We start from the raw sequence: 25,769 nt of genomic DNA, 5'->3' as shown, positions 1-25,769 counted from the left end.
TGCTTATCTAGAAAGCCATTTTTGGATAGTTTGGGTGACGAGGATTTGAATGTTCATGATTGTTTGTGGCAGCGGTGTTAGACGCTGTCCATGATGCTGCTTGTGCTGACCCAGGAGTAGTACCAGTTACCAAGTCTTCACAGATGGTCTCTCCTGGGACTGGTGCTTAAGTGCTGAGGTGTTTGGGTATGCTCAAGTGGCGGCAGAGCTAGCTGTGGCTCTGGGTATGGTTATGAGACCCGATTCTTTTGTTCTGTTTGGTAAGCCGAGACCCTGCTTGTTGAATATTCACCCAGTGTGAGTGGTGAGATCCGCTTTGCTGATCTGCCGGAAGTTATGATGCTGCTGACAGTAGCGTGTCTGCTAAAAGCAATGCCGTGACTGGTGGAACTATAAAGCCAAATAAGAGAAAGTTATCTTCCGACACCGCAGTCTTCATGACTGAGACCAGGAACACTGAAGACTCTGAGACTCACAGCAGTAATTTCTCCTTTCAGAGCGTTATTGCTGCAGATGGAGTGAAGCCAAGAAGTAAGCACATTACTAAGGTACCAACAAAGTTTAATATTTTTCAATTGTATTAACTGTTTCTCTTTTGCAGCATTTGGAAATGCATTTTCTAGTTTTGTTGCTTTTTGTTTTGTTTTTTCTTGTAGGCTGTTACCTTTTGTTTTAAGGGAATGATGTTGTAGTGTGTGACCTTAATGCTGCAGTTTGCATTTCATTACCATCATTTGCTTACCCTGGAGAATCTCCAGGGCGCAGGCGGTTTGCTGTTCCAGAGTTCTTTCTTCAGCTTCTGGGCAGTTGTCACTCTGTGGCGATCTGTGGTCCTGTTTCTCTGCTCTTGTTGTAGTAGCTCCTATCAGAGCTTCATCCTCCCGCCAACGATAATAAGATGCCAGGCATCACCCAGCACACAACACAGACTATGTTGGGCTACGTGTATCTGCTCGGCACAGTTAGAGCGCAGATAAAGTTCTCCATACCTATCAGGCTGTGAATGTAACCTAAGGGCTTAAGAAGAAATGTAGAGCTTACCTCCTTCCTGAGTGGCTCCAGACTGCTGTGTGTACACCCGATAGCTGGCAGCACCCTGGAGTATGTATGTATAAATCAGATTATGTTGAAAGTAACCTGCAATATAGTGGCAGGCAGCACCCTGCCATAGAGTAGGGTTTCTCATAGTATTTTATTTCCTGACACATTAATGGAGATTGTCTTTTAACAGGCAGAAGAACAACACTGGCCATACATTTTTCTGTGTTTGTGTTTAAAATGACGTAAACATTAGGAATGGCATTTCGTTCTGCTGGAATAATAACACAAGTTATCTTGCAATAAAAGTTTCTTTGTTGTTGCAAAAAAATATGAAAGGCCGATGAACCTCTGTCTGTCAAAGAATGGAAGGGCTGTGGAACTGTCAGTCATCTCACTGCTAAGCAGAGCTATGTCATGCTTCACCCTCACTCAGGCCTCTGATTTTGACCAACATCGCTTATAACACTGGGACTTTAGAGCCCATCCTTTTAATGAGAAAAACAAAACTACAAGTCCCATAAGCAATAGTGGTGGAAGGTGTCACTCATGACCTGGGGCAACATCCGATTCAGCACATCCAGTTCCATTTTTTAAGTATTTGACACAATATTGAATTTATAACCTTTGTTTTTTATGGTCATGAGTCACCAGAATACTAAAAACGTGTCATTTATTTTCAAGGTCAATTAAGTAATGGTCACCAGCTTGGAAGCTCTGTTAATTCTTCTGTATTTGTCATTGATCTCCATGTGTGGCTGGTTTGGGTCTGCCTCCTGCATCGTTCCCGATAACTCGCACAGGTAAGGAGCTTTTAGCAGCAACATGATAACCCCATACTTGTCTGTAAGAAGTGCGCTCTGAGGCAGGTATCCGATCATGTTTGTGATACAAGGAAGGGCCAATATCTGCTATGTACATTTGCTAAAATAAAACAATCAAATCACAGTATACTGTTCCGGGGGTTCAGTCCCAGAAACATTATCTGTAACTGAACGCATTGTTTAACCAATTATCGGTATTAAAGAAACCAGTATATCCAGTTATGCTTTCTCAATTCCTTCTTCCTAGAGGCCACCACTGCTGCTATCCAGCTGTATTCAGCAGTGCCTCCTGTGACCTGGAATCCTGCATTTAATCAATACCAAATGTTGTCAATGCTTCTAGCCAACTCCGGTCACTGGTGCTACTCGCACCCCCACCAACCATGGGCCTGTTATTCTTTTAGCCAGCTCCAGTCAGTAGTGGCCCCTTGGGCCTGTATGTAAGCCTACTAGCCAGCTCCTGTTAGTACTGGCCCCTGGGACCTGTTATCATTCTAGCCAACTTGAGTCATTAGTAGCACCTTGGGACTAGTGATCATACTAACCAGCTTCAGTCAGTATTGGCTCCCTGAGACCTATTATCCTGCTAAGTAACTCCAGTCAGTATTGACCCCTGTACCTTAAATCCTGCTAATATTTAAAACCAGAGTTCAACTCTACTGCCAACCAGTTCCAGTCAATATTGACATGTAGTGTTACCCTGCCTGTAATGAATACCAGAGGCTAGCGTTGTGGCTAGCCAGCTCCAGTCACCAGTGGCGCGTCACATATTAAGGATCAATGCCCAAGGCCTGTGCAGCTGCTAAACTGCCCTAGTCAGTAGTGACCTCCCAGACCTGTTATTCTACATATAATCAGCAAGGCTTCGGCCCTAATAACACTCACCCCACATCCTTATGGTTAGCGATGTCCAACTAACGAATCGTCTGCCTGATCTAGTGCCAGTCATGTGGATTGTCATGTGTCCAGCCTTTCTTGGGTGCCGTCGGTGTAAATACATCGGACGGCCCTTCCTTTTTAGATCAAGCAGTCTGATCTATTTTTCTATCGAACGCCTTGGTGGCGTCGAGTAGTGCGGCCACGGCCGGCAAGTTAGGGTTAACTTGATGCAGGACAGAGAAAATGGTGCAAAAATTATGCGAGGTTGCCCTGCCAGGTATGAAGCCAGATTGATCAGGGAGATTTGGCGAAGATTTTATTATCTATGTTTATTAGGGAAAGAGGACGGTAGGAGTCACGACGGTCGGCAGGCTTGTCAGGTTTAAGGAGCAAATTTATCAATGCTTCGCGCAGGGACTGCGGGAATAGCCCGGTGTCGAAAGACTCATTATACATGGCCGCCAGATGCGGTTCCAGGATGTCAGCAAACGATTTGTAGAACGAGGCAGGCAGGTCATCCAGGCCAGGGGCCTTGTCGCTAGGTAAGCTGTTGATGGCTGCCAATATTTCTTCCCTGGAGAATGGCTCATCAAGAAATTTTCGATGGTAGTCTTCGAGCCAGACGAGGGCGAAGGACTCAAAATATTGGTCGAACTCCTCCAGTGGCAAGGGAGTGCCAGCACAATAGAGGCGAGAGTAAAAGTCGAGAAAACAGGATTTAATATCTTCCGGAGAGGTGGTCCAGTCCAGGCTCCATCACTGAGAGCAGGTATAGAGGAGGCAACGCGCGGTGGACGTAGGAGGTTAGCAAGTTTACGACCCGGGCGGTCCCCCTCCCCAAAGCGGCGCGCTCGACCCTCTGTACCAAGGTAGGACTGTTCGGTATGCTTTTGGCAAAGCAGTGCCAGCGTCTCAGGTCTAGGGCATGCCGACTGGGCGGCATCAAGCCACGAGTATTTCACTTACATATAAGGCTCGGGAGCAATTTCGTATTCATTACTTTTATTAATGGGGTATAAGTTGGGCCTCCCAAGGAGCTATAAAGTAGGCGAAAAGTCCCTTGTAGACTTTTGGCTCTTTTCTTCATCTGCATTTTATGGTATGAAAAAGATATTTTCTCGTCAAACAGTATCCCAAGATATTTATAACATTGAACTTTTTCTAGCTCTCGCTTTTGGTGGTACCCTTTGTATTGACTGCCCTTCCGATTCTTGGTACTGACTTCCAATACTTTTGTTTTGGTTTCGTTTATTGTCATTTTGTACTCAATTGAATACATTGATGTTTTGTTTATTAATTGCTGCAGTCCTACCCTTGTTTGGCTTAGCAGGACGACGTCATCAGCGTATAATAAGTTCATTGCAAGGGTAAAGTCTGATAAAAATAGATTAAATAAATATGGAGCTAAAACACACCCTTGCTTTAGGCCTTGAGTTTTTTTTATTTTCCTCGAAAGCTTTGAACCATTCCCTAGCCGGACTCTTGTCCAGGTATCCGTATATAACAATTACTGGGAACTTTTTTTTTACCAATCTCAGGATTCTGTTACGTCCTTTTTTTAATTGATGGCTTTCAAACGAAATTTTCACCAATGAACATGCTGGTTTTTTCCTCCACTGACCTTTATTAGCATATTATTGAGATCGTGGTAATTAATTGCTTTGTGAAGCGAGACCATTTTTCGACAGCATTTGAGTAATCTCCTTCGAAGTGAAAATCCACAATTGCCTGCGCAGTGTTTGTAATAGAATCTTTGGTGTTATCTGACCAATAAAGTTTCTTATAATTTACTGTCGTTATTTCTCCCGGAAGTGACCTATAGTTTTCAAATCTTAGGCCATTTAGGTTTAACTCAATTATTTGATGATCGTGGTCGTTTATATATATTCCCTCTTTCCGATAAGACAACATTTTATGAAATAGATTCAACAATGCTATTGTATAATCTATTCTAGCACTATGATCCCCTGCTTGAAAAGTCCATGCTTTTGGCAAATCTTGAGGAAATCGCCCATTTTGCCATCTTAGGCCTATGGTTTCTAATTCTTATACAAGAGTCTTGCTGATGTTTTCATTCTTATGTTCGCTCATACCCATTGTTGATGAAAAACTTGGAATTGACCATAAGTAATTTTGCCATTGTATTTCAACATCTCTATCGTAAGACCATAGCATATTCATGTTCACAGATGCTCCCACAGTTCGTCATCCTGAAATAAATGTCATCCACATATGAACAAGCATCTGGGTCAACCCTCTCTAAGAGAGAGACTATGCGGGCAGCAAACACTACAGGACTATTCTTGTAGCCCATCGGTAAACGTTTGAAATGTTTTTGGACACCGCCGCAAGTAAAGGAGGTCCATTGGGAACTAAGACCATCCAAATGGTGGGCATAAAAACCGTTGGAAATGTCAAGCGTGGTTTTAAACCGCTTATGCACAAGACTATCCACTAAAGCAGAGACGTGAGTATTCTGTACTGCACAAGTACGGCAATGCGAGTTTAAATGCCGATAATCCAATACAAACGATATGAACCGTCAGGCTTGGTTACAGTAAAAATAGGGTTATTCATAGGTGACACACAAGTTTCAATAACACCCTGATATTCTAATTGTTCAAGGATTTCCGCAACGGAAGCCTTTGCTTCACGCTTTATGGGATATTGAGGTTGAGGCTGTGGCATAGACCGTAAAGGAATTTCGTGGTGTGGGGAAAATTTATCCCACCCACAGTGTGTACGATACAGAGCTGGCGCAAGAGCCTTAGCCCACTCTTCCCCAAAATTCAGCGCATGCTCCTTCGAAACTGTGTGCGCAAAACTAGGGAGGATTACCTCCTCCCCTCTCGGAGCTGCGAGCACAAAAGGTGGGGGCCAGTCAGCCTCCGCTAACAAAATGTCATAGGTAGTCATAAGGTTCTCCCAAAATACCCCTTCTATAGTGCGTTGAATGTCACCCTCAATGAATAAGACAATTTCATAGATCCTGTCAGGGGGAGCTACTCTAGTGTCAGCTGTCTCAACAACAACATAACGGTCAGTCGCTGTCACCTTCAGTAGTGGACGCAGGGCCTCTCGCACTATGGTAATCTCCGCTGCGCTGTCCAGCAAGGTCAGAGCCCATGTCTGATTCCGAAGCTGGGTTCTCACTATCTGTGGCATATCTGTGTGCTGTTAAAGCAGCGGCTTTCTTCTTCTGAAACTGGGGTCTCTTCGGTGAAGAATCGTCCTGTTTGCCCTTGCCGTCTTTCTGGCGGGGCTGGTCACGTCCTTGTTGGCCACCCCGACCCCTGCCGCCTCCTCCACCACCGGTCGAAAGGGCAGATGTTTCCTGAAAAGAACGAGGAGAGCGTTGGTCAGGAACCTGAAAACGATCAGGTGACTTTATCATCACGCGATCGCGCAAGTCATAAACATGTTCTGTGGGCGCAGGCATTGGAGACACAGGACGAGACTCCTGTTTCTGCTGTTGCTGTTGTTTTCCCTGTTTCTGTTTTTTAGGCCAATTTTGTTTTTGGGACTTGGGCTGGTCGTCGCTTTCCGACTTCTGCCCTTGGGGTTGTTTTTTCTCTTCACTAGAAAAAGGCTTGAGGCCCCTACTATTGCGGCCCACTGTTTTATAAGCCGCCACAATAATTTTCGCCAACTGTCGGGGTTTATCGGCATCGGGAACCGCCTGCAAAGCATTGGCAACGTGAAAGTTCACCGCATCCCCCTTGACATTAGCAAGTATGAGATCGGAAACCACATCAAAGGAACCACAGAGGCGCATACCCAATTCAACCGCAGCCTCCGGTCCGTGGTCATCCTGAACACGTTTAAGGACCGTCGGCAGGACAGTCATAGACGGAGTGCCGTAACACCTCGCGTAGACCGCTGCCAATGTTTTACACCAGGTCTCACAGTCACCGATTTCGGGGGTCAAATCCTTTGGCAAGCTAATTGTCAGAATCCTGTGTTTCTCACCAGGAGACGTGTTAGGAAATACTGCTTCCAGCTGGTCAAACTTCTCGGCAAGCCAGAAAGGAAAATCATCCTGTTCCTGGGGACGCCTGCCCATCACAGCGTTGACCATAAGGGGACTAGGTTTCATACCGCCCTGTCCGGCAGGAAGCGCCGCACCATCCGGGGCCCCGCCCGGGAGATTGCGGGTGATGTATTGCACTAACGAACTAATCACGCTAATTGCGACTACATGTAGCCATCTGATCTCAGCTACGGGACATGCCCCGTGCTGAGGATGAGGTGTAAATTCAGCCAAGACAGGCCAAGTTGCACCTGGAATGGACAAAGGACCTAACCTCGGGGCTGATAATGAATGGGGTAGGGCGCCATTAAACCAAACGCGGTGCTGCCAAGTATCAATAGGAATTTCTTTGTGCCCTATACGGAGTATACTTATTTGGCACAGCAGTGGGAGTGTACGTATGGAACGCACCTGAAGTTCTGTCCACCGCCGGGAAGGTCACCCACGAATAAAAGATTTCGTAAGGGTAAGCCACCTCTGCACTCACCACCTAATTACTGCCTTGCTATCCACGGGAACATTATAATTTTGCAAATGATTGCGCACCGCAATACGACTATTCTGCGGAATGTCCACCACGGCCATAGCGACACAGAAAGAAAAAGGTACAAAGTCAACCCTGTAGCACAACTGGGTAGTAATTCAAGGAAACCGTTTAGAAAGATTCAAGCTTCAAAAGCCCTATACTAATACAGGTAGGTTTGTCCGACACCGCCGTTAACCGGAAACAATAGTGAAGGTGTTAAGGACTGAATGATGTACTACTCAAGTATCACCCTATAAGACCACCAACGATTGGGCCCATTGTCGCAGGGATTCCGTGCTCAGACAGAACTGTGCATAGAGGCTTGGAACCTCAGTGAATTAGGATGTCCCAAAACTCACCTTAGCAGCCAAAAATCCCCTACCAGACTAGCTACAGTGTCTCATTGGAACACATGAACACTCTTTCGTTATACAATAATTTCAATCCAGAACAAGGAGTAAAAGAGGACACGTGCATATTTGAAATGTTTATTCACTAATGCAGTGCTCTCAAGCGCAGTATCTTAGCTAATACAAGCAAACATATTATAAGAAACAAAAGTAATCAACATAATCACTAGTCCATATAACACAAACGGTGCAAGCATAGTATTATGTTAAAATGAATAGGGTTTAACAAAACCTAATTATCACCCTCCCTAGCTAGTATATTATATTATATCTAAGAAGGTCTCTTGTGGGTTTTAGCAGAGCGGCCCCATACCTCAAGATCCTAGTGGTAAGGGATCACATCATCAGCAACCAGCTCTGCATGCAACGCACCATCAAGTGTGTGTTATGCTCTTGTGCAAAGCAATATAAAACGCGCCTAAAGCCAGAACTTGGCTGCAGCTGCATGTATGTTATGTCTAGGGACGTGCGAAGATCAGTGCTCATAACAACTACTGTGTTGAGATATCCTTGAAGGTTTCAGCACTCCCTGTACAGACATAGCTCTCCAAGCAAGGCTGATATCAGTGTAACAACATATTATTCTCGTATGAACCGAAAACATTTTACTAGGCTCAAAGCTAAAGCAGCAGATGTGTGTCGTGTGCAAAAAGCAACAGAAAGGAAAAATGGTGTTTAAACTCACAAAAAGCTCATGCTAACTTAACACAGTAATCAGGCTACATCAATCCATATATCACTTCTGCTCCTCCCACCTCTGAAATTATCGCTAATACTCTTGGTAAAATGTTCCAATACCTCCACACCCTCTGAGGCAAAGGTGATCTGGTGTGTGTCTCAGTTTAAATATCGTGGTGCGAGGATAATATGTTTGGTGTAATATTTTCAGTTGAATGAGTTTAAGTCGGGATGGGATCGCTGCCTCTCGGGCTGATGCTAGGGCGTCCATCCAATCAGATTCCTCGATATCTCCCAATTCAGTCTCCCATTTTCCCTTTAGTGCTATCAGGGGGTCTGGTTGATTATTGATCAGTTTCTTGTATGTGTAGGAGGTTGCCTTTTTTTCCATGTAGTCCGTGAGGAGCCTATCCTCCAGAGGGGAGGATTCCACCAATTTGGTCTCTGGGGGAATTGCACTTTGTAATGCGTGTCGTATCTGTATGTAACGGAATCGTTCCGAGTCTGCCATCTTATACCTCGCTTGCAAGTTTTCAAATGATATTATCTCTCCTTTCGCCCATAGGTCGCCTATTTTAGAGATACCAATTAGGTCCCATTCTTTGAATCCCTTTGTGTTCGCCAGTATGCCCAGTTTTCTCGTGTCCCAGAGGGGAGTGGCTTGTGTCAACGCTCCCTCCCATCCCAAGGCCCTCTGTGCGGCGTGCCATATTTTAATCGTGTGTGCCGTTGGTCCTGTAAGTCCTTCCTGTTTTCCGTAGGTGTAAAGCGCCCTCATCAGTCGGTCTGCCGGCAGGAGGCTGCGGTCCAACCTGTATGCTCGTTCGTCCTGTGGGACGTGCAACCATTAATTTATTGTCATCAGTTGTGATGCCCAGTAGTAGAGTTTAACATTCGGTAGAGCAATACCACTGTCATACCAACTCCGGACCAGTTTGTGTTGTGCTATCCGGGGGGGTTTACCGTCCCACAAAAGGGTTGTTACTTCTGCTTCAATGGATTTGAAATACTTAGGGGGGACAGGAAATGGGGTATTTTGTAGGGCATATAAGGAATCTCGGAAGGGCTAGCATTTTAAATAGTGCAGCTTTACCCAGGAGCGTCAGCGGGAGGGATCTCCAGTGTTTTACGTCCGCTCGGAGTCATTCAGGGGACTCATTAAATTTTCTTCCATGAATATGGACTCTGATGGGGTGACATATATTGCTAAGTACTTGAAATCTCTGGTCACGATCTGCAGTTCGCATCCCGCCGGGATTTTGGGTGTAGGCCCGTGCAATACATAGAGTAGCGATTTCGTCCAGTTAATAGTGTAGCCGGATACTTTCCCGTATGCAGTAAAAATGTCTAGTAGGAACACTAATGATCTCGCCGGGGATGTTAAATATACGAGCACGTCGTCCGCATATAGCGAGATACGATCCTCCCAGTCCTCCTCCCATCTCATTCCATGAATGGAGACGTCCTGCCTGATCCATGCAGCGAGCGGTACCACCACTAGGGCGAATAGCAGCTGCGACAGCGGACATCCCTGCCTGGTACCCCTTCCTAGTTTGAATTCTCTTGATTATCTTCCGTTTGCTACTACTTGCGCGAGGGGTTCAGTTTATAAAAGTTTTATCCATGCACAGAATTTCGGGCCAAGTACCGCAAAGAGGAACGGTCATTCCATTAAATCAAAGGCCATAGTGGCGTCCAAGGAAAGGATGGCTGCATCTTTCTGTATCTCTGGTGTACGGGCCATAACGGCATGCACCCTCCGTAGATTAAGGGAGGTGTTACATCCCGGCATGAACCCTGATTGGTCCGGGTGAACCAAGTCCTTGAGGTGTGGCTGTAGTCGGAGTGCCAACGCTTTGGCCAGTATTTTGGCTTCCGTATTCATCAGCGATATTGGGTGGTAAGAGGCTGCCATATGCGCAGGTTTGCCCGGTTTGTGCACTGCCACAATTGTGGCTATTCGCTGATCCCGTGGCAGCCTGCCATCCTCCAGGGAGTCATTGTACATGTTAAGTAAGTGAGGTGTGATCAGACCCGCCACTTTTTTGTACAGCTCTACTGGTAGCCCGTTTGGACCCATTGCTTTCCCTGTGTTGAGTGCCGCCAGTGCCCGCCCCAATTCTTCCGACGAGAGCTCAGCATCTAGGTCTTCCCTGGCTTCCGGGGAAAGCGTAGGCATCCTAATGTCTTGCAAGAAATGTGTATTGTCCTCTATTGTGGTTAGCCTCCCGAGGTCCTGAATTGCTTGCCTGTGAAGTGTAGGGGGAACATAAACGGAGAGCACGTGATACAACCTACCTTCCCACTGCCCAGTTAGTACCGCAAACCGTCCCTGTGCATCAGTCCAAGTGTTCTTAATCATGAATGTGGAGCTCTTATGGACTAGGATTCCCACCCCTCTAGAGCCAGATGTGAACTCAGCGCGAGCTACCATTTTAAAGCCCCATCTATCTAGTGCCTTGCATGTTGTTCCTGTCAAATGTGTTTCCTGGAGTAGAACAATCTAGGGCCCCTTGCGCTTCAGGTACTGTGGGACCAGCCCTCGTTTAATCTTATGACCCAACCCATCTACGTTCCACGAAATTATGGACAAGGGGGGCCCGGCTGAAGTGGTAACTGAGTGTTGGTCTCCCGCCCCTCATGTGGTGTCACGTCGTGCTTGATATGTATATCCTATGGTCAGTGACTACTTGATACCTGCTGTACATGACCTGCCCTGTGTGCGCATAGATTGTATAGTTGACACGTAAACTTGTTCCTTGAAATAACGTAACATATTAAACGTAAACATTGTAGCAGTTGCTTCAAGAATCCTTGGCCCCTAATCCCAAACCCTGCCCTCCCCCACATCGGATCTGTGACTGTCCCCATCTCCAATTGCTCATTATGGCCACCGATAAACAATTGTAGTCCCTGAAGAAAGTGGTCATTGTTCACCAGAGACCAAAACAAACCGAAACTTATCGCTATAAAAATCCCAACCCCCCACCCTGCCTCCCTGCCCGGCGGATACAGAACCATCCACCACCCCCAACTGAGCAGAGTGCTTACTTCCCAGAACAAAATGTAGTGTTCGTGAGGGTGAGACTACCGTGACTGTTATAGCCTCCTTCCCACCCATCAATGTCCATGCAGCGCTACCAACATCACGGTAGGTCCTACCTGTAGGAGTCTTCATAACTTGCCTGTGTATCACGCCCTTAATCGACCCATTGTAAGGAAGGTCAATGTAACAGTACCCACCACCCTGCGCTCACCACCCAATCTCGGGCCGTGTCCATATCATAGTCTCCTACTGCTGTGTTGTGAAGCGTGGCAGCCTGTGAGGTCCTTAATCCTTAAAAAGCCAAGTCATAGCTTCTCTTCAGTGATGCAGTTTGTTGTGGGCTTCTGTCTTTTCCATTATCGGTTATTATGTCTTGCGACTCGGTTCCTGGGTTTCCCTGTCTGCCGCCAGCCCTCCAAACAGTCTTGCGCATCTTTGGGCGATTCAAAAAAACACGTTTTTCCCTCCGCTTCAACATGCAGCTTCGCTGGGAGGAGCATTGAGTATTTGAGTTCTCTAGAACGGAGTTCCCTTTTCACTTCCGTGAAATTTCGTCGTTGTTGTGCCACCGCTGCCGTGTAGTCTGGATAGAAGGTGACCTCTGCGTTTTCAATTTTGACTGGTGGAGCCATTCGAGCTGTCTGCAGGATGGCATCGCGGTCGTGAAAGTTGAAGATCCTCGCTAAGATTGGATGCGGTGGTGCCCCCTGGTTTTGGTTTCCCCCCTGACACCCGGTTGGCATGTTCTACTGATAAATAATTTGACAGGCCCTTCAGTTGCAGCTTAGTTTAGATCAAATCTTCTACGAATAGGTCCTGTTGTTTCCGGTACACCCACCAGGCGTACGTTGTTGCGCCGTGAGCGGCCTTCCTGTTCGTCAAGTTTCGCCTTTAATAGCAGATTGTCATCTTCCAGTTTCTGTACTTTGTGTTTCAAGGCCGCCGTGTCGTCAGTTAGCCCCGATGTAGCTTTTTCCACCTCAATCAATTGGTCTGACAACTTGGAAAAGTCCGCCCTTATCAGGGAGATATCGGTGGAGATAGTGCCCATTGAAGTTTGCATTGTGTGCAATGCCGCCATAACGTCTTTCAGGGTGACCTGTTCGGCGTCACCAGGCGGGTTGGTCGTCTTGGATGATGTGCGTGGTGCTTCGTTCGGTTGACCATTCTGGGGTTCTTTTACATAGGCATATTTTTTCAAGTGCGGAGGCTGTTGCACCTGCCCGTCATGGTACTTGATCGCAGTGGACACGCACCCACAAATTCGTGAGGACAGGAGAAGAGCCCCGTTTGCCAACTGTTCCTCGATGTGTTGTACAGTGTGTTCCTTGGTGACTCCGGGAACGCGTGTGGGCCTGTGTTGCGCTGGGCTGGTCCGCTGTGTAGAACCAGCGGCCTGTGGTACCTCCAGCTTCTGTCTTTCAGCTGTGGAACTGCTCCCTATAGCCCCGTTAAGCTCGTGAGACAGCGCCGGGTGTCTTCGCACAGTGCTATCTAGGGCCCTTAAAATGCCTGCTGGTGTCACTGATTTGCAGCTAGTGCCGCGTGTGGGGCAAGTGAGCCGGCTGGTGTGCTCAGTGGCGGTAACAGAGAGGCCGGTGGTTCCAGAAAGCCGCCATTTTGTGCCGCCGTACTGCGGCGTCCCCAGTCCACAGTCCCTGCCCGGTAACGTCGGGTTTTCGGTCAGAGCCCCCTCGCTGCCTCCTCCAGCAGTCGCCAGTACCTTGTAGTCCAAGGATGTCCTGTGCGCGCAGCCGCTTCCGTTTTGGTTTTTGCCGCCTTTATTCTGCGTCCAGGAGCAGTTCTTGTCGGGTAATCTGTATGCCGGGCCGCCGTGAAACTTTAGTCCCTGGCTTCCGTAGTGCTGTTAGGCCCCGGTTGCACTGTCTCGTAGCCGCTTGAGTTTTAGGAGTCTGGAGTAGCCGATTGCTTCACCGGGAACCGGAAGATCTCCCGTTTTTATACAGCCGTAGCAGCGCCTGCTGAAGTCAGGAGTATTGTGCGTGCGAATTGTCGGGGAAGGTGCCCTGCAGTCACGGAGCTCTGCTAGAACGCAGCCATCTTTCTCGGCCGGTAGCCACGCCGGGAAGTGTTTTTTTATTCGTTTTTTTCTTTGTTCCTTGTTAGATTCATAATTACTTATCCCATGTTAGGATGAGGTTGTCCACGCTTTTTGGCTATTCCGCATACAACACCTCGGTGGAGCAACCTGGAGAAATTACCGTTACAGAAGGCCATTGAGTTTTCTTTAGACCTATCTGCTGGCTTAGCAAAGTTGCATGATCGTCTTTTTTTTCTTTTTTATCTGTCTCTCTAAGCTCCGGGGCACTTAGAAGCTGTATCTTTCATTTGGCTTATCTAATAAGAGGAGGAGCTGATTTATATTGATCAATGCACTTTGTCCACCTGTTATAATTCTGTTGAGGCTTTCTGATCCCCTGCGTGGGACCAAGTGATGATGTAATTTTTGCCTGTGGACTGTGGAGAAAAAAAATTAATAAACACATTTTTTACATAAATCAGGTGGCAGGCCAAGGCTCCTCTGTGCTCCTCTGTGCTCTGCAGCAGCCGCCGTACGAGCAGCACCAGCAGCGCTTTAGCACTGCAGTGCTGGCAGCGGCCGTTCCTGCCTCCATCGCAGATCCGTAGAACTTAAAGCGACCATATAACAGGACGCGGGTGAAGCGGGAACCGGTCACAAAACAAACCCTGGCAGTCGTCCCAGGCTCCGCTCCGCTTGCTCATCAACTCCTCCTCTGCTCGGCCCCTCGGCTCTAATCGATACGCTCTGCACTCAACACCGAATCACAGGCAGACAACAACTGTGAACACCAACAGAGGGAAGAATTGTGTGTTTCCCCCAGTTAGTGAAAAAAACCAGCATAAGTCTTGGCTGCTTCTGCTGCACCCAGAGTCTTATGCGTCTTTTCAGTCTTAAGTTTTCTGTCTGGAAAAAGATTGTGTCCTGGTTTTCTGCACCCAGTAAATCCAGGTGCCGAAAAAGGTGGAATAAAATGAACACATGAAAGTACGCCTTAATTTCATTGCCCTTGACTCACACTCTGGACCATAGTTGAGGGATAGGTCTAGGCCCGGGGTCTCCAACCGGTCGATCGCGAGCTACCGGTAGCTCACGGAGACCCTGGGAGTAGCTTGTGTAGCCCTTCATGGGCTATTTACTTTTCCGGCTGCATTTGCCCGCCCTCACCCAAACCAGCCGCTCGGAATGGAGCTTAGCTGAGGGTGGGGGCGGGTGAAGAGGATGACGTTCCTCTCCTGGTGCTGCAGACTCTTCTTGTGAGAGTATGACCCCTGTGACGTCATCGAGGGCAGAACGGCACGAAAAACAAAATAAACAGAGGGCAGAAGGGCACACAAAAAACAAGTGGAAAACGAGTGAAACAGAGGGCAGAAGGGCACGAAAAACGAGGGAAACAGAGGGCAGAAGGGCACGAAAAACAAGGGGAACAGAGGGCAGAAGGGAACGAAAAACGAGGGGAAACAGGGCAGAAGGGCACGAAAAATGAAGGAAACAGAGGGCAGAAGGGCACAAAAAATGAGGGAAACAGAGGGCAGAAGGGAACGAAAAACGAGGGGAAACAGAGGGCAGAAGGGCATGAAAAACAAGTGGAAAACGAATGAAACAGAGGGCAGAAGGGAACGAAAAACGAGGGAAACAGAGGGCAGAAGGGCACGAAAAAAGAGGGAAACAGAGGGCAGAAGGGCACGAAAAACAAGTGGAAAACGAATGAAACAGAGGGCAGAAGGGCATGAAAAATGAGGGAAACAGAGGGCAGAAAGGCACAAAAAACGAGGGAAACAGAGGGCAGAAGGCCACGAAAAACAAGTGGAAAACGAATGAAACAGTGGGCAGAAGGGCACGAAAAACAAGGGAAACAGAGGGCAGAAGGGCACGAAAAACAAGTGGAAAACGAGGGCAGAAGGGCACTACAAACGAGGGAAACAGAGGGCAGAAGGGCACAAAAAACAAGGGGAGAACTGGTGAAACAGAGGGCAGAAGGCCACAAAAAAGAGTAAAACAGAGGGCAGAAGGGCACGAAATACGAGGGAAACAGAGGGCAGAAGGGCATGAAAAACAAGTGGAAAACGAATGAAACAGAGGGCAGAAGGGCACGAAAAATGAGGGAAACGGAGTGCAGAAAGGCACGAAAAACGAGGGAAACAGAGGGCAGAAGGGCACGAAAAACAAGTGGAAAATGAATGAAATAGAGGGCAGAAGGGCACGAAAAACGACAAAAACAGAGGGCAGAAGGGCACGAAAAACAAGTGGAAAACCAGAGCAGAAGGGCACGACAAACGAGGGAAACAGAGGGCAGAAGGACTCAAAAAACAAGGGGAAAACGGGTGAAACAGAGGGCGGAAGGCCACAAAAAACAAGGGAAACAGAGGGCAGAAGGGCACGAAACACGAAGGAAACAGAGGGCAGAAGGGCACGAAAAACAAGTGGAAAACGAATGAAATAGAGGGCAGAAGGGCACGAAAAACGACGAAAACAGAGGGCAGAAGGGCACGAAAAACAAGTGGAAAACGAGGGCAGAAAGGCACGACAAACGAGGGAAACAGAGGGCAGAAGGACACAAAAAACAAGGGGAAAACGGGTGAAACAGAGGGCAGAATGCCACAAAAAACAAGGGAAACAGAGGGCAGAAGGGCACGAAAAACGAGGGAAACAGAGTGCAGAAGGGCACAAACAAAAAACGAGGGAAACAGAGGGCAGAAGGGCACAAAACAAGGGGAAAACGAGTGAAACAGAGAGCAGAAGGCCTGAAAAAACAAGGGAAACAGTGGGCAGAAAGGCACGAAAAACAAGGGGAAAACTAGTGAAACAGGGCAGATGGCCACAAAAAACGAGGGAAACAGAGGGCAGAAGGGCACAAAAAACAAGGGGAAAACGAGTGAAACAGAGCAGAAGGCCACAAAAAACAAGGAAAACAGAGGGCAGAAGGGCACAAAAAACGAGGGAAACAGAGGGCAGAAGGGCACAAAAAACAAGTGGACAATGAGTGAAACAGGGCAGAAGGACACATAAAAAGAGGGAAACAGAAGGCAGAAGGGCACGGAAAACAAGGGGAAAACGAGTGCAACAGAGGACAGAAGGCCACAAAAAACGAGAGAAACAGAGGGCAGAAGGGCACGAAAAACGAGGGAAACAGGGCAAAAGGGCACAAAAAACGAGGGAAACAGAGGGCACAAAAAACAAGGGGAAAACGAGTGCAGAAGGCCACAAAAAACGAGGGAAACAGAGGCAGAAGGGCACGAAAAATGAGGGAAACAGAGGGCAGAAGGGCACAAAACAAGGGGAAAACGAGTGAAACAGAGAGCAGAAGGCCACAGAAAACAAGGGAAACAGGGCAGAAGGGCACGAAAAACAAGGAGAAAACAAGTGAAACAGAGGGCAGAAGGGCACAAAAAACGAGGGAAACAGAGGGCAGAAGGGTACAAAAAACAAGGCGAAAATGAGTGAAACAGAGGGCAGAAGGGCACAAAAACAAGGGGAAAATGGGTGGAACAGAGGGCAGAAAGGCACAAAAAATTAGGGAAACAGGGCAGAAGGGCACAAAAAACAAGGGGAAAACGAGTGAAACAGAGAGCAGAAGGCCAAAAAAAACCCAAGTGAAACAGAGAGCAGAAGGCCATAAAAAACGAGGGAAACAGAGGGCAGAAGGGCACAAAAAATAAGGGAAAAACGAGGGAAACAGAGGGCAGAAGGCCACAAAAAACGAGGGAAACAGAGGGCAGAAGGGCACAAAAAACGAGGGAAACAGAGAGCAGAAGGCCACAGAAAACAAGGGAAACAGGGCAGAAGGGCACAAAAAACAAGGGGCAAACGAGTGAAACAGAGGGCAGAAGGCCACAAAAACAAGGGGAAAACGGGTGGCACATAGGGCAGAAAGGCACAAAAACAAGGGAAACAGCGGGCAGAAGGGCACAAAAAACAAGGGAACAGAGGGCAGAAGGGCACAAAAACGAGTGAAACAGGGCAGAAGGGCACAAAAAACGAGTGAAACAGAGGGCAGAAGTGCACAAAAAACAAGGGGTAAACGAGTGAAACAGAGAGCAGAAGCCACAAAAAACAAGGGGAAAACGAGTGAAACAGGGCAGAAAGGCACAAAAAACAAGTGAAACGCAGGGCAGAAATGCACAGTATGGGCTCTGATGAAATTAGGCTTAAAGTCAATGGAACTGGGCGTGGGGGGGTCTCTCGGAAAAATGCGCGAGTTGCTTCGGGTTCAGTAGCTCACGATGATTTTCACTGGCCAGAAGTAGCTCTGACTACACAAAAGGTTGGAGACCCCTGGTCTAGGCATAGTCCTTGCAGCACACAATAGATTTGCTTGAGGCAGAGGCCAAAACTCAAAAGTCAGGAAACCAGATACAAGTAGGTGGTAACTCAGGGCAGGGGAAAACGCCTGTTGTCTGTGGAGGAGTCATTCCCTTCCCAGAAATCTGCATTACAAATTCATTAATAGTATATAGTTTTTTAATATCTGTTTGGTGCCAGTCCATATGACTTTCAAATCTGCCTTTGGGATTCGATGTTGCAACTCCATAGGGTACATGTATTCTTTGTGAGCTTAATAAAATGTTGAAAATTCTACAAAACCTCACTCCTACATCCAAACACTCTCATGCTACCATTCTGCACTCTGCTCTGTCTGAAAAACAGCTCAGCATATTCAAACTTCCGCATTGATTTGGCTTGTAAATTATATTTTTGGAAATGTACATGTATTAACTATTTAATTTTAATACTATAGGTGATTGAAATTACGGACGAAGAAAGCAAGATTTAGCACTAAGCAAGTGAATGTCAGTGCCAAAAGAAGGATTATTTTGAAAAATTGAAGGACATCCAGCATTCTACTTTTAAACAATTTCCAAAAATCTAAGTGTGGCGAGGAAAGTACTATACCTGTAAGTGAAGTCTCTAATTTTGCATTTCATTAACCCAGAGCAAAGCCATATCTGTGCACACAGCATCAGAAATAATGTAGAAAGACCGCTTCAGCATCCTCATCTGAAATATTATCAGAAAGACAAATTGCCTCAGCATGACAGAATAACGTTCAACTAAAGCATCAAGTAATTCTAGAGAGGAAGCACACACTGCATAAAAGAAAGTTACAACTAAAGGTTTCTTCTGGATACCATCAAAGAAAAGACGCTGAAAGAAGCTAACACAATAACAACCAAAAGATTGGAAAATCACCTTTGTTCAACAACCGTTTTTAACCAGTTACGCAAGTTTGAGACTATCTGCCTTGGGATATAACACCTTGACCCACTCTGCTCTTTCTTGCGAAAACCTTAAAAATTCACCACTTTATTGTGTTAATGACCATCTCAGATTGTTTCCTTTTTATTGTGTACTGTTCTGTAATTCTATGTAAATCGCCTCAACATTATCTGTTGTGTAGGAGTGATATATAAAACTGTTAAATATAAAAATGGATTAAAGGAGCACTGTTGCGCTATATCTAATGTAAATCCTCATCCTCAGAACTACGAACCTTAAACTTACCCCAAACGTAGAAAGGGTAGAAGGAACTGATGTTCTGCGACTAATGATCCACAATAGTACTCTGCACGTTCTAACGCCCTCAGTTACTGCCATTACACCAGTGCAAAAAGGTACTTATCAGTTTAATCATTAAATATCAGATTAACACCTTATTACTGCATTGCTAAGAACCTATAGAAATAGATTCGAGAAAAACTTCAGTCACAAATTAAGTTGCTGCCGGAGAGGCTATTACCTAAAGACTATTATCTGTTAGAAAAATTTCAACAGGTGTTACAGGACTGCTTCCCGACATTTTTTGCTCAATTCAAGTGTTGAGAAGATTACACACAATTTCTTTTAGAGATAAGTGCTGAACATTATCTAAACAAGCCCGACTCTAAAATCGAGGCAAAATAACTGAAGTTAGGGAAAAAAGTTACCTGTGCCCAAAAAGATACAGCCATAAATCTTATCTCACAGAATTTGACAGAATGCACCCTGGGGGAAACCACTTTCAGTGCAAAGTATGCCAAAAAAGTTTCAGGCGTAAATCTTATCTCACTGAACATATGAGAATCCACATTGGGGGAAAACACTCTCCGTGCAAAGTATGCCAAAAAAGTTTCAGGCGTAAATCTTATCTCACTGAGCATATGAGAATCCACACTGGGGAAAAACCTTTTCAGTGCTCTGAATGTCAGAAAAGGTTTAGAATCAAACTGAGTCTATACCGACATGCATTAACCCACTCTGTGGAAAAACCTTACCAGTGCGCTGAATGCCCGAAAAGTTTCAACCAAAAATCTTATTTAACTGAACATATGAGAATCCACTCTGGGGAAAACCCTTATCAGTGCTCTGAATGCCAGAAAAGGTTTTGTAACAAACAGAGTCTATCTCGACATACAATAACCCACTCTGTGGACAAACCTTATCAGTGCCTGGAATGCCAGAAATGTTTCAGTCAAAAAGGCTGTCTCACTCAGCATATAAGAACCCACACTGGGGAAAAACCTTATCAGTGCTCTGAATGCCAGAAATGTTTCAGTGATCAAAGCAGTCTCACTGATCATACAAGAACTCACACTGGGGAAAAACCTTATCAGTGCACAGAATGCCAGAAATGTTTCATATACAAAAACAGTCTCACTCAGCATAGAAGAACCCACACTGGGGATAAACCTTATCAGTGCTCTGAATGCCAGAAATGTTTCAGTTTCAAAAGCAGACTCACTGAACATACAAGAATCCACACTGGGGAAAACCCTTATCAGTGCTCTGAATGCCCAAAACAGTTCAGCCGTAAATCACTTCTAACTGCACATTTGAGATTCCACACTGGGGAAAAACCTTATCAGTGCTCTGAATGCCAGAAATGTTTCATATACAAAAACAGTCTCATTCATCATATAAGAACCCACACTGGGGAAAAACCTTATCAGTGCTCTGAATGCCAGAAATGTTTCAGTCAAAAAGGCTGTCTCACTCAGCATATAAGAACCCACACTGGGGAAAAACCTTATCAGTGCTCTGAATGCCAGGAATGTTTCAGTGTAAAAAGCAGTCTCACTGAGCATATAAGAACCCACACTGGGGAAAAACCTTATCAGTGCTCCGAATGCCAGATATGTTTCAGTGTAAAATATCGTCTCACTCAGCATATAAGAACCCACACTGGGGAAAAACCTTATCAGTGCGCCGAATGCCAAAAATGTTTCAGCCAAAAATCTCATCTCACTGAACATGTGAGAATCCACACTATATAAATAAATTATCAGTGCTCTAAATGTCAGAAAAGATTCAGAGGTAGAGATGGTTAGAAGCGCCATAAGAAAACACACCATCAAAATAATTCAGTTCTCCGAATGCCAGAAAAGCATGCATTTTAAACTCAATCTCACTCTACATGAGCAGGCGCACACAGGGGGAAAACATTACCAATTTCTGGGAATGCCAGAAATTCCTATTTGATTGGCACAGCCTCACTAAATATAAGCGACTCCATACTGATGAAAAACCTTGAGTGCTCTGAATGCCAGAAAAGCTGCAGAGAAAAATGCTATTTCACGATGAGAAACTCCACACTAGAGAAAATCCTTATGCCATAAAAGGTTGAATCTGAAAGACAGTGTTATGCTTCATGAGCGATCCCACTCTGGGAAAAAACCTTAGGAGTGCTCGAAATGCAAGCAATGTTTTGGTTACAAATTACTTCTCACTTGACATGAGCGAACTCACACAGGGGGAAAAAAGCCTTATGTGTGTTCTGAATGTCAGATGAGGTTTAGTCTTGAATACAATGTCATTTCACATGAGAGAATTCACACTGGACTAAAGCCATATACAGGAGGGGAAAGCCAGAACCGTTATACTCAGAAAGGAGATTTCACTAAACATGAGAAATGCATCCACACCAGGTGAAAAGTAAGGCGTATCTTGAGTTGCAGAAAAGCTTCTAACAACCTGACTTTAGAATGAGAGAGCACATATTGTAGTTGCAATAGAATTCATCAAGAAACTCTTGCAGGATAACTTAGGCTGCCCGCATGCAACCTCCAAAGAAATTTCAGGCCTGGAAATATTTTTAATTGCAACAGAATCCACAATTTGAGTATCTGAAAGTTACAAAACTCTCAAGGTCTTTACTTTACACAGAGAAGTGTTAGTGCATGCAAAAATCAACTAATTGCCCAAAAAATCACAATAATAATGTCTTAAATTTTACTCCACCCAAAAGGTTTCTACTCACCCTTGTTTCTTAACATATGACTGATATCTATTTTTTCATGATAAGATTAAGCCTATGCGGAGTTCCTCAGTGAGGAACTCCGCAAAGTGACTAAAAAACTCTGGCGGTCAACGCGGAGTTCCGCAAGCAGCGGAGTGCGTAAGGGTCATGCAGTTTGTGGTGATTTCATCCCATGTCGGAGGATCATTTGGCCCTTCTCTTCCAGGAAGTTATGGATCTCTTTGTCAAACGCGTCCTTGTGCCAGAAGTAGGTCGGGGTTGCTACTCTCACTACTTCTTGGTACCCAAGAAGGACAAAGGCCTGCATCCTAGCTTAGTCCTCAGGGATATCAACCGCTTTCTCCGAAAGGAGAAGTTCAAGTTGTTAACCTTGGCTCAGGTCTTGTCTGCCTTCGAACCTGGAGATTTGATGGTAGCGTTGGACTTGAAGGACACTTACTTTCACATCCCCGTCTTGCCTGCCCACCGGCATTACCTACGGTTCACGGTAGGCCACATGCATTTTCAGTTTACCACGCTCCCCTTTGACCTTACCAGCCCCCCCTCCCTCGGGTGTTCACGAAAGTGATGGCGGTGGTCGCTGCTCATCTGCGCAGATCAGGGGGTTCCAGTCTTCCCCTATCTTGACGACTGGCTGTTGAAGGCTCCCACCTCCAGACTACGACTGACTTCCTGCATTTGCTGGCGTTCTCAGTTAACGTGCTGAAGTCGCACCTGATTCCATCCGATAAGCTCCTTTTCATCGGATCGGTTCTGGACACAGCACAGTTTTGGGTCTATCCTCCCTAGCAGCAAGTCCAGGATATTGGGGCTATGATACCGATGTTTCAGCCTCCATCCCGGTGTTCGTGCCTCCTGCATCCTGCTGGTGCATCATGCCAGATGGCATATACGTGCTCTGCAGTGGGACCTGAAGTTTCAGTGGGCGCAGCACCAGGGGAATCTTTCCGATGACGTTCAGATTTCGGAGGTGACTGCAAGTCAGTTGCAGTGGTGGTTCACGAACCAGGATTGGGTCAACAGCAGATCCCTCTACCTTCCCCAACCTGAGTTCACAGTAGTGACGAATGCGTCACTCCTGGGTTGGGGCAGCCATATGGGAATGGTGGAGATCAAAGACCTCTGGTCTCTGGCAGAGTCCAGGCACCACATCAACCCTCTGGAGCTCTGGGCGATTCGTCTTGCACTGAAGGCATTCCTTCTTTCTGTCAAAGGAAGAGTGGTGCAGGTGTTCACGGACAACACCACCGCCATGTGGTACTGCAACAAACAGGGCAGGGTGGGGTCGTGGACCGTATGTCAAGAGGCTCTTCGCCTTTGGACATGGCTGGAACATCAGGGCAGATCTCTGGTGGTTCAACACTTAACAGGTTCACTGAACGCAAGGACGGACAAACTCAGCCGCCAGTGCATGATGGATCACAAATGGCATCTTCACTCGAAGGTCGTGGTAGGTCTCTTTCAGTAGTGGGGAGAGCCTTGGTTAGATCTATTCGCCACCGAAGACAACGCTAAATGTCAGCAGTTCTGCGTGTTAGAGTTTCCAAAGCGGCTCTCGCTCGGCGACCCTTTTCGTTGCAAGTGGAGTTGCGGCCTCCTGTACCACTTCTGCCAAGATTGCTGAAGAAGATCAAACGCGATCAGTCCCAAGTCTGGTACCCCGAGCTCTTGAGCATGGCCTTCGATCCTATTGTTAACAGATTTCTGAAGTGCATTACTCATCTCTTTCCTCCTTCTCCTTTCGTAATACCCTAGTGGGAGTTGACCTCACTTATCTTATGTGTGCTCCCTTTGAGCGCCTACATAATTGTCCTCTTCGCCTCCTTAGAAGACTAGTTTTTTGCTTGCCATCACCTCTGCTTGCAGGATGAGTGAGCTTCAGGCTTATCTTCCAGACCTCCCTTTCTTGCTGTCCATCCAAACAAAGTGTAAGCCCTCTTTTCTGCCCAAAGTGATAGCCTCTTTCCACATAGGTCTGACCATCAGATTACCTACCTTCTTCCCACCTCTGGTGTGTTTTTCTCTGCCAGGTGCACAACATATAGACTGTTCACACACTTTCTGTAGTATGCTTTGTTCTGAGCAGATAAACTCTAATTCGCACTCTACTTCTATCCTCGTGTTAGTGCAGCCCGATGTAAACAGTAATTGTAATGTATTTAGATTTACATAACACTTACTATCCCATACGAACTTTGAAGAGCTTTTTCGACGAGTAGCACACTACTCTAGGATCCAAAAATGATTAGTGGTGAATTAGTATAGGGAAATATAAAATGTATATGAGAGCTGGACATGTTGGTCTGTTAGTTGGGTTAAAAAAGATAGTGGACGGATAGAAGAGGGAAGGTTCTGCATTAATATAGCGCTTGCTACCCCTGATGAAGTGTTGAAGTGCTTTTCGGCGAGTAGCATGCTACTCCAGATCCCAACAAGATGAATAGACAGATCAATTATGGTGGGGAGGCTGTTTTATTGTATACACACAACTGTACACAAATTAATTAAATTCCATTGTAAAGTTGTATCCAAGAGGCAAGTATAGTCTCTGATAATAATGTATACAATACTGATAAGTTTTAAGTTGGCTTGCCATCAAGACTGATGCCCCGTAATGTTGATCCAAAGTCATCTGTGCTGGAGTATCTTAGACTCTTTTTGAATTGTACCATCTACCTTTTAGGTACTGCTATTTGTATCATGTCCACGTTGTAGGCAGGCATAAACGCCTAAATTCTGCACTATTTATATTAAGCATAATAAGCATAATGTAAGTGAGCAGATGACAGTAAGCACTGTACAAGCTGTATTAGGTGCTTAGAAGTAGAGTGACATAGAGGGCAATAAACACTCCACTAAATCTTTTTTTTATTATTAACAGTGCTCATAAGACCATACAATTCAATACCATGTACAAATAGCCCATTGGGGAACAGTTCAGGCATCATCTAGGGATTATATATCCGAGAAACACAAGTGTCTTTCATGAATACATATTGACTACTCCTCCAAGGACTGCACTGTATTATTGACACGGGGGAAAAGGCAAACAAGCAGTCAGGAGGTGCACTGATGGTATACCCCCCACCTGACAGGATGGTGACAGACCCCTCCCACCTGCAGGGGAAACGTGCCACCTCATTTAATAGCTGCCAGACGCATTACTATGTAAGCAGACTGGTGGTTTACAACTGCGCCTACGTTGGGGCACCACATGTTTTTTCCAGCATAATCTGGTGTGCTCCCCCCTGTGTGGGATGATAGCACCCACTGAAAACTGCACCGTTGTGTAGTCTGGGACAGTGCACCTTCCCTGTAATTCTGAATTGGGCCTTTAAATACGATACTATTTTGTGTGCCTATTTAATTCAAGTATACAAAGAATGTGGTACTACTTGTATACTAGGGTAGGACAAGGAAGATTGAATTTCTATTGTGGCAGAAATGTTTTTGTCAAAGTGCGTTATGCCCTAAACACTCTCCCGTACCCTGAACATAATGAGATTACGTAGAATAGACCTCTGCGTGCCTAATGCTGCCATTTGCATTCCAAGACCAGTGATTAATGTGGCTTTATCAAGTTTAAAGCCATTAGGCGTTTCCGACCTGTCTGATACTTGCATATGGAAAAGTTGGGTCATTTGAACCTAAAGATAGATATACATATTCATAGGTCACGATTTATGTCTGCATCTAATATAAAACTGTAAATTAGGAGATGTGATAAATGAGAAGTTAAAGGCAGCCGCTAATCGAGCTATTCCTGCTTAAGTCTTTAATTGTAATGAATACTTTAATACCCAGGCATGAAGTCATCGTCGAGCTGTTTAGATAATCCACCTGTCTCGCCACTTCTTCCCCACTGCATCCTTAACCAGTGGCCTAGCCAGTGTGCCTTGGGCCCCAAGGCAAGAAAGGAAATGTGACCTCTGCTGTTTATTTGGACTGTGGGAAACAGCAATAATCATTGTTCTGTGGGCCCCTCAGGCCTCTGTTTGAACTGTGACAAACAGCAGTTATCAGGGTTCAGTGGGCCTTTAAGGCATCTGGGACCTGGTGCCACT

The 25,769-nt window shown here is 46.0% G+C and overlaps 1 protein-coding gene across 1 annotated transcript; it reads left to right on the top strand.

The window, feature by feature from the left end:
- The first annotated feature begins 496 nt into the window (after window positions 1-496).
- Window positions 497-24,755, top strand: LOC144806505 (uncharacterized). The gene is made up of 3 exons (XM_078672852.1): window positions 497-548; window positions 1,723-1,841; window positions 18,211-24,755. The coding sequence occupies exon 3, from the start codon at window positions 19,448-19,450 to the stop codon at window positions 20,720-20,722; it is 1,275 nt and encodes a 424-aa protein (XP_078528978.1). The 5' UTR covers window positions 497-548; window positions 1,723-1,841; window positions 18,211-19,447; the 3' UTR covers window positions 20,723-24,755.
- The last annotated feature ends 1,014 nt before the right edge of the window (window positions 24,756-25,769 follow it).

This window comes from Lissotriton helveticus, assembly GCF_964261635.1.
Source record: "Lissotriton helveticus chromosome 1_1 unlocalized genomic scaffold, aLisHel1.1 SUPER_1_unloc_8, whole genome shotgun sequence".
Lineage (NCBI taxonomy): Eukaryota > Metazoa > Chordata > Amphibia > Caudata > Salamandridae > Lissotriton > Lissotriton helveticus.
The sequence above is the reverse complement of the archived record's forward strand: the minus strand, read 5'-3'. Positions and strand labels throughout refer to the sequence as shown.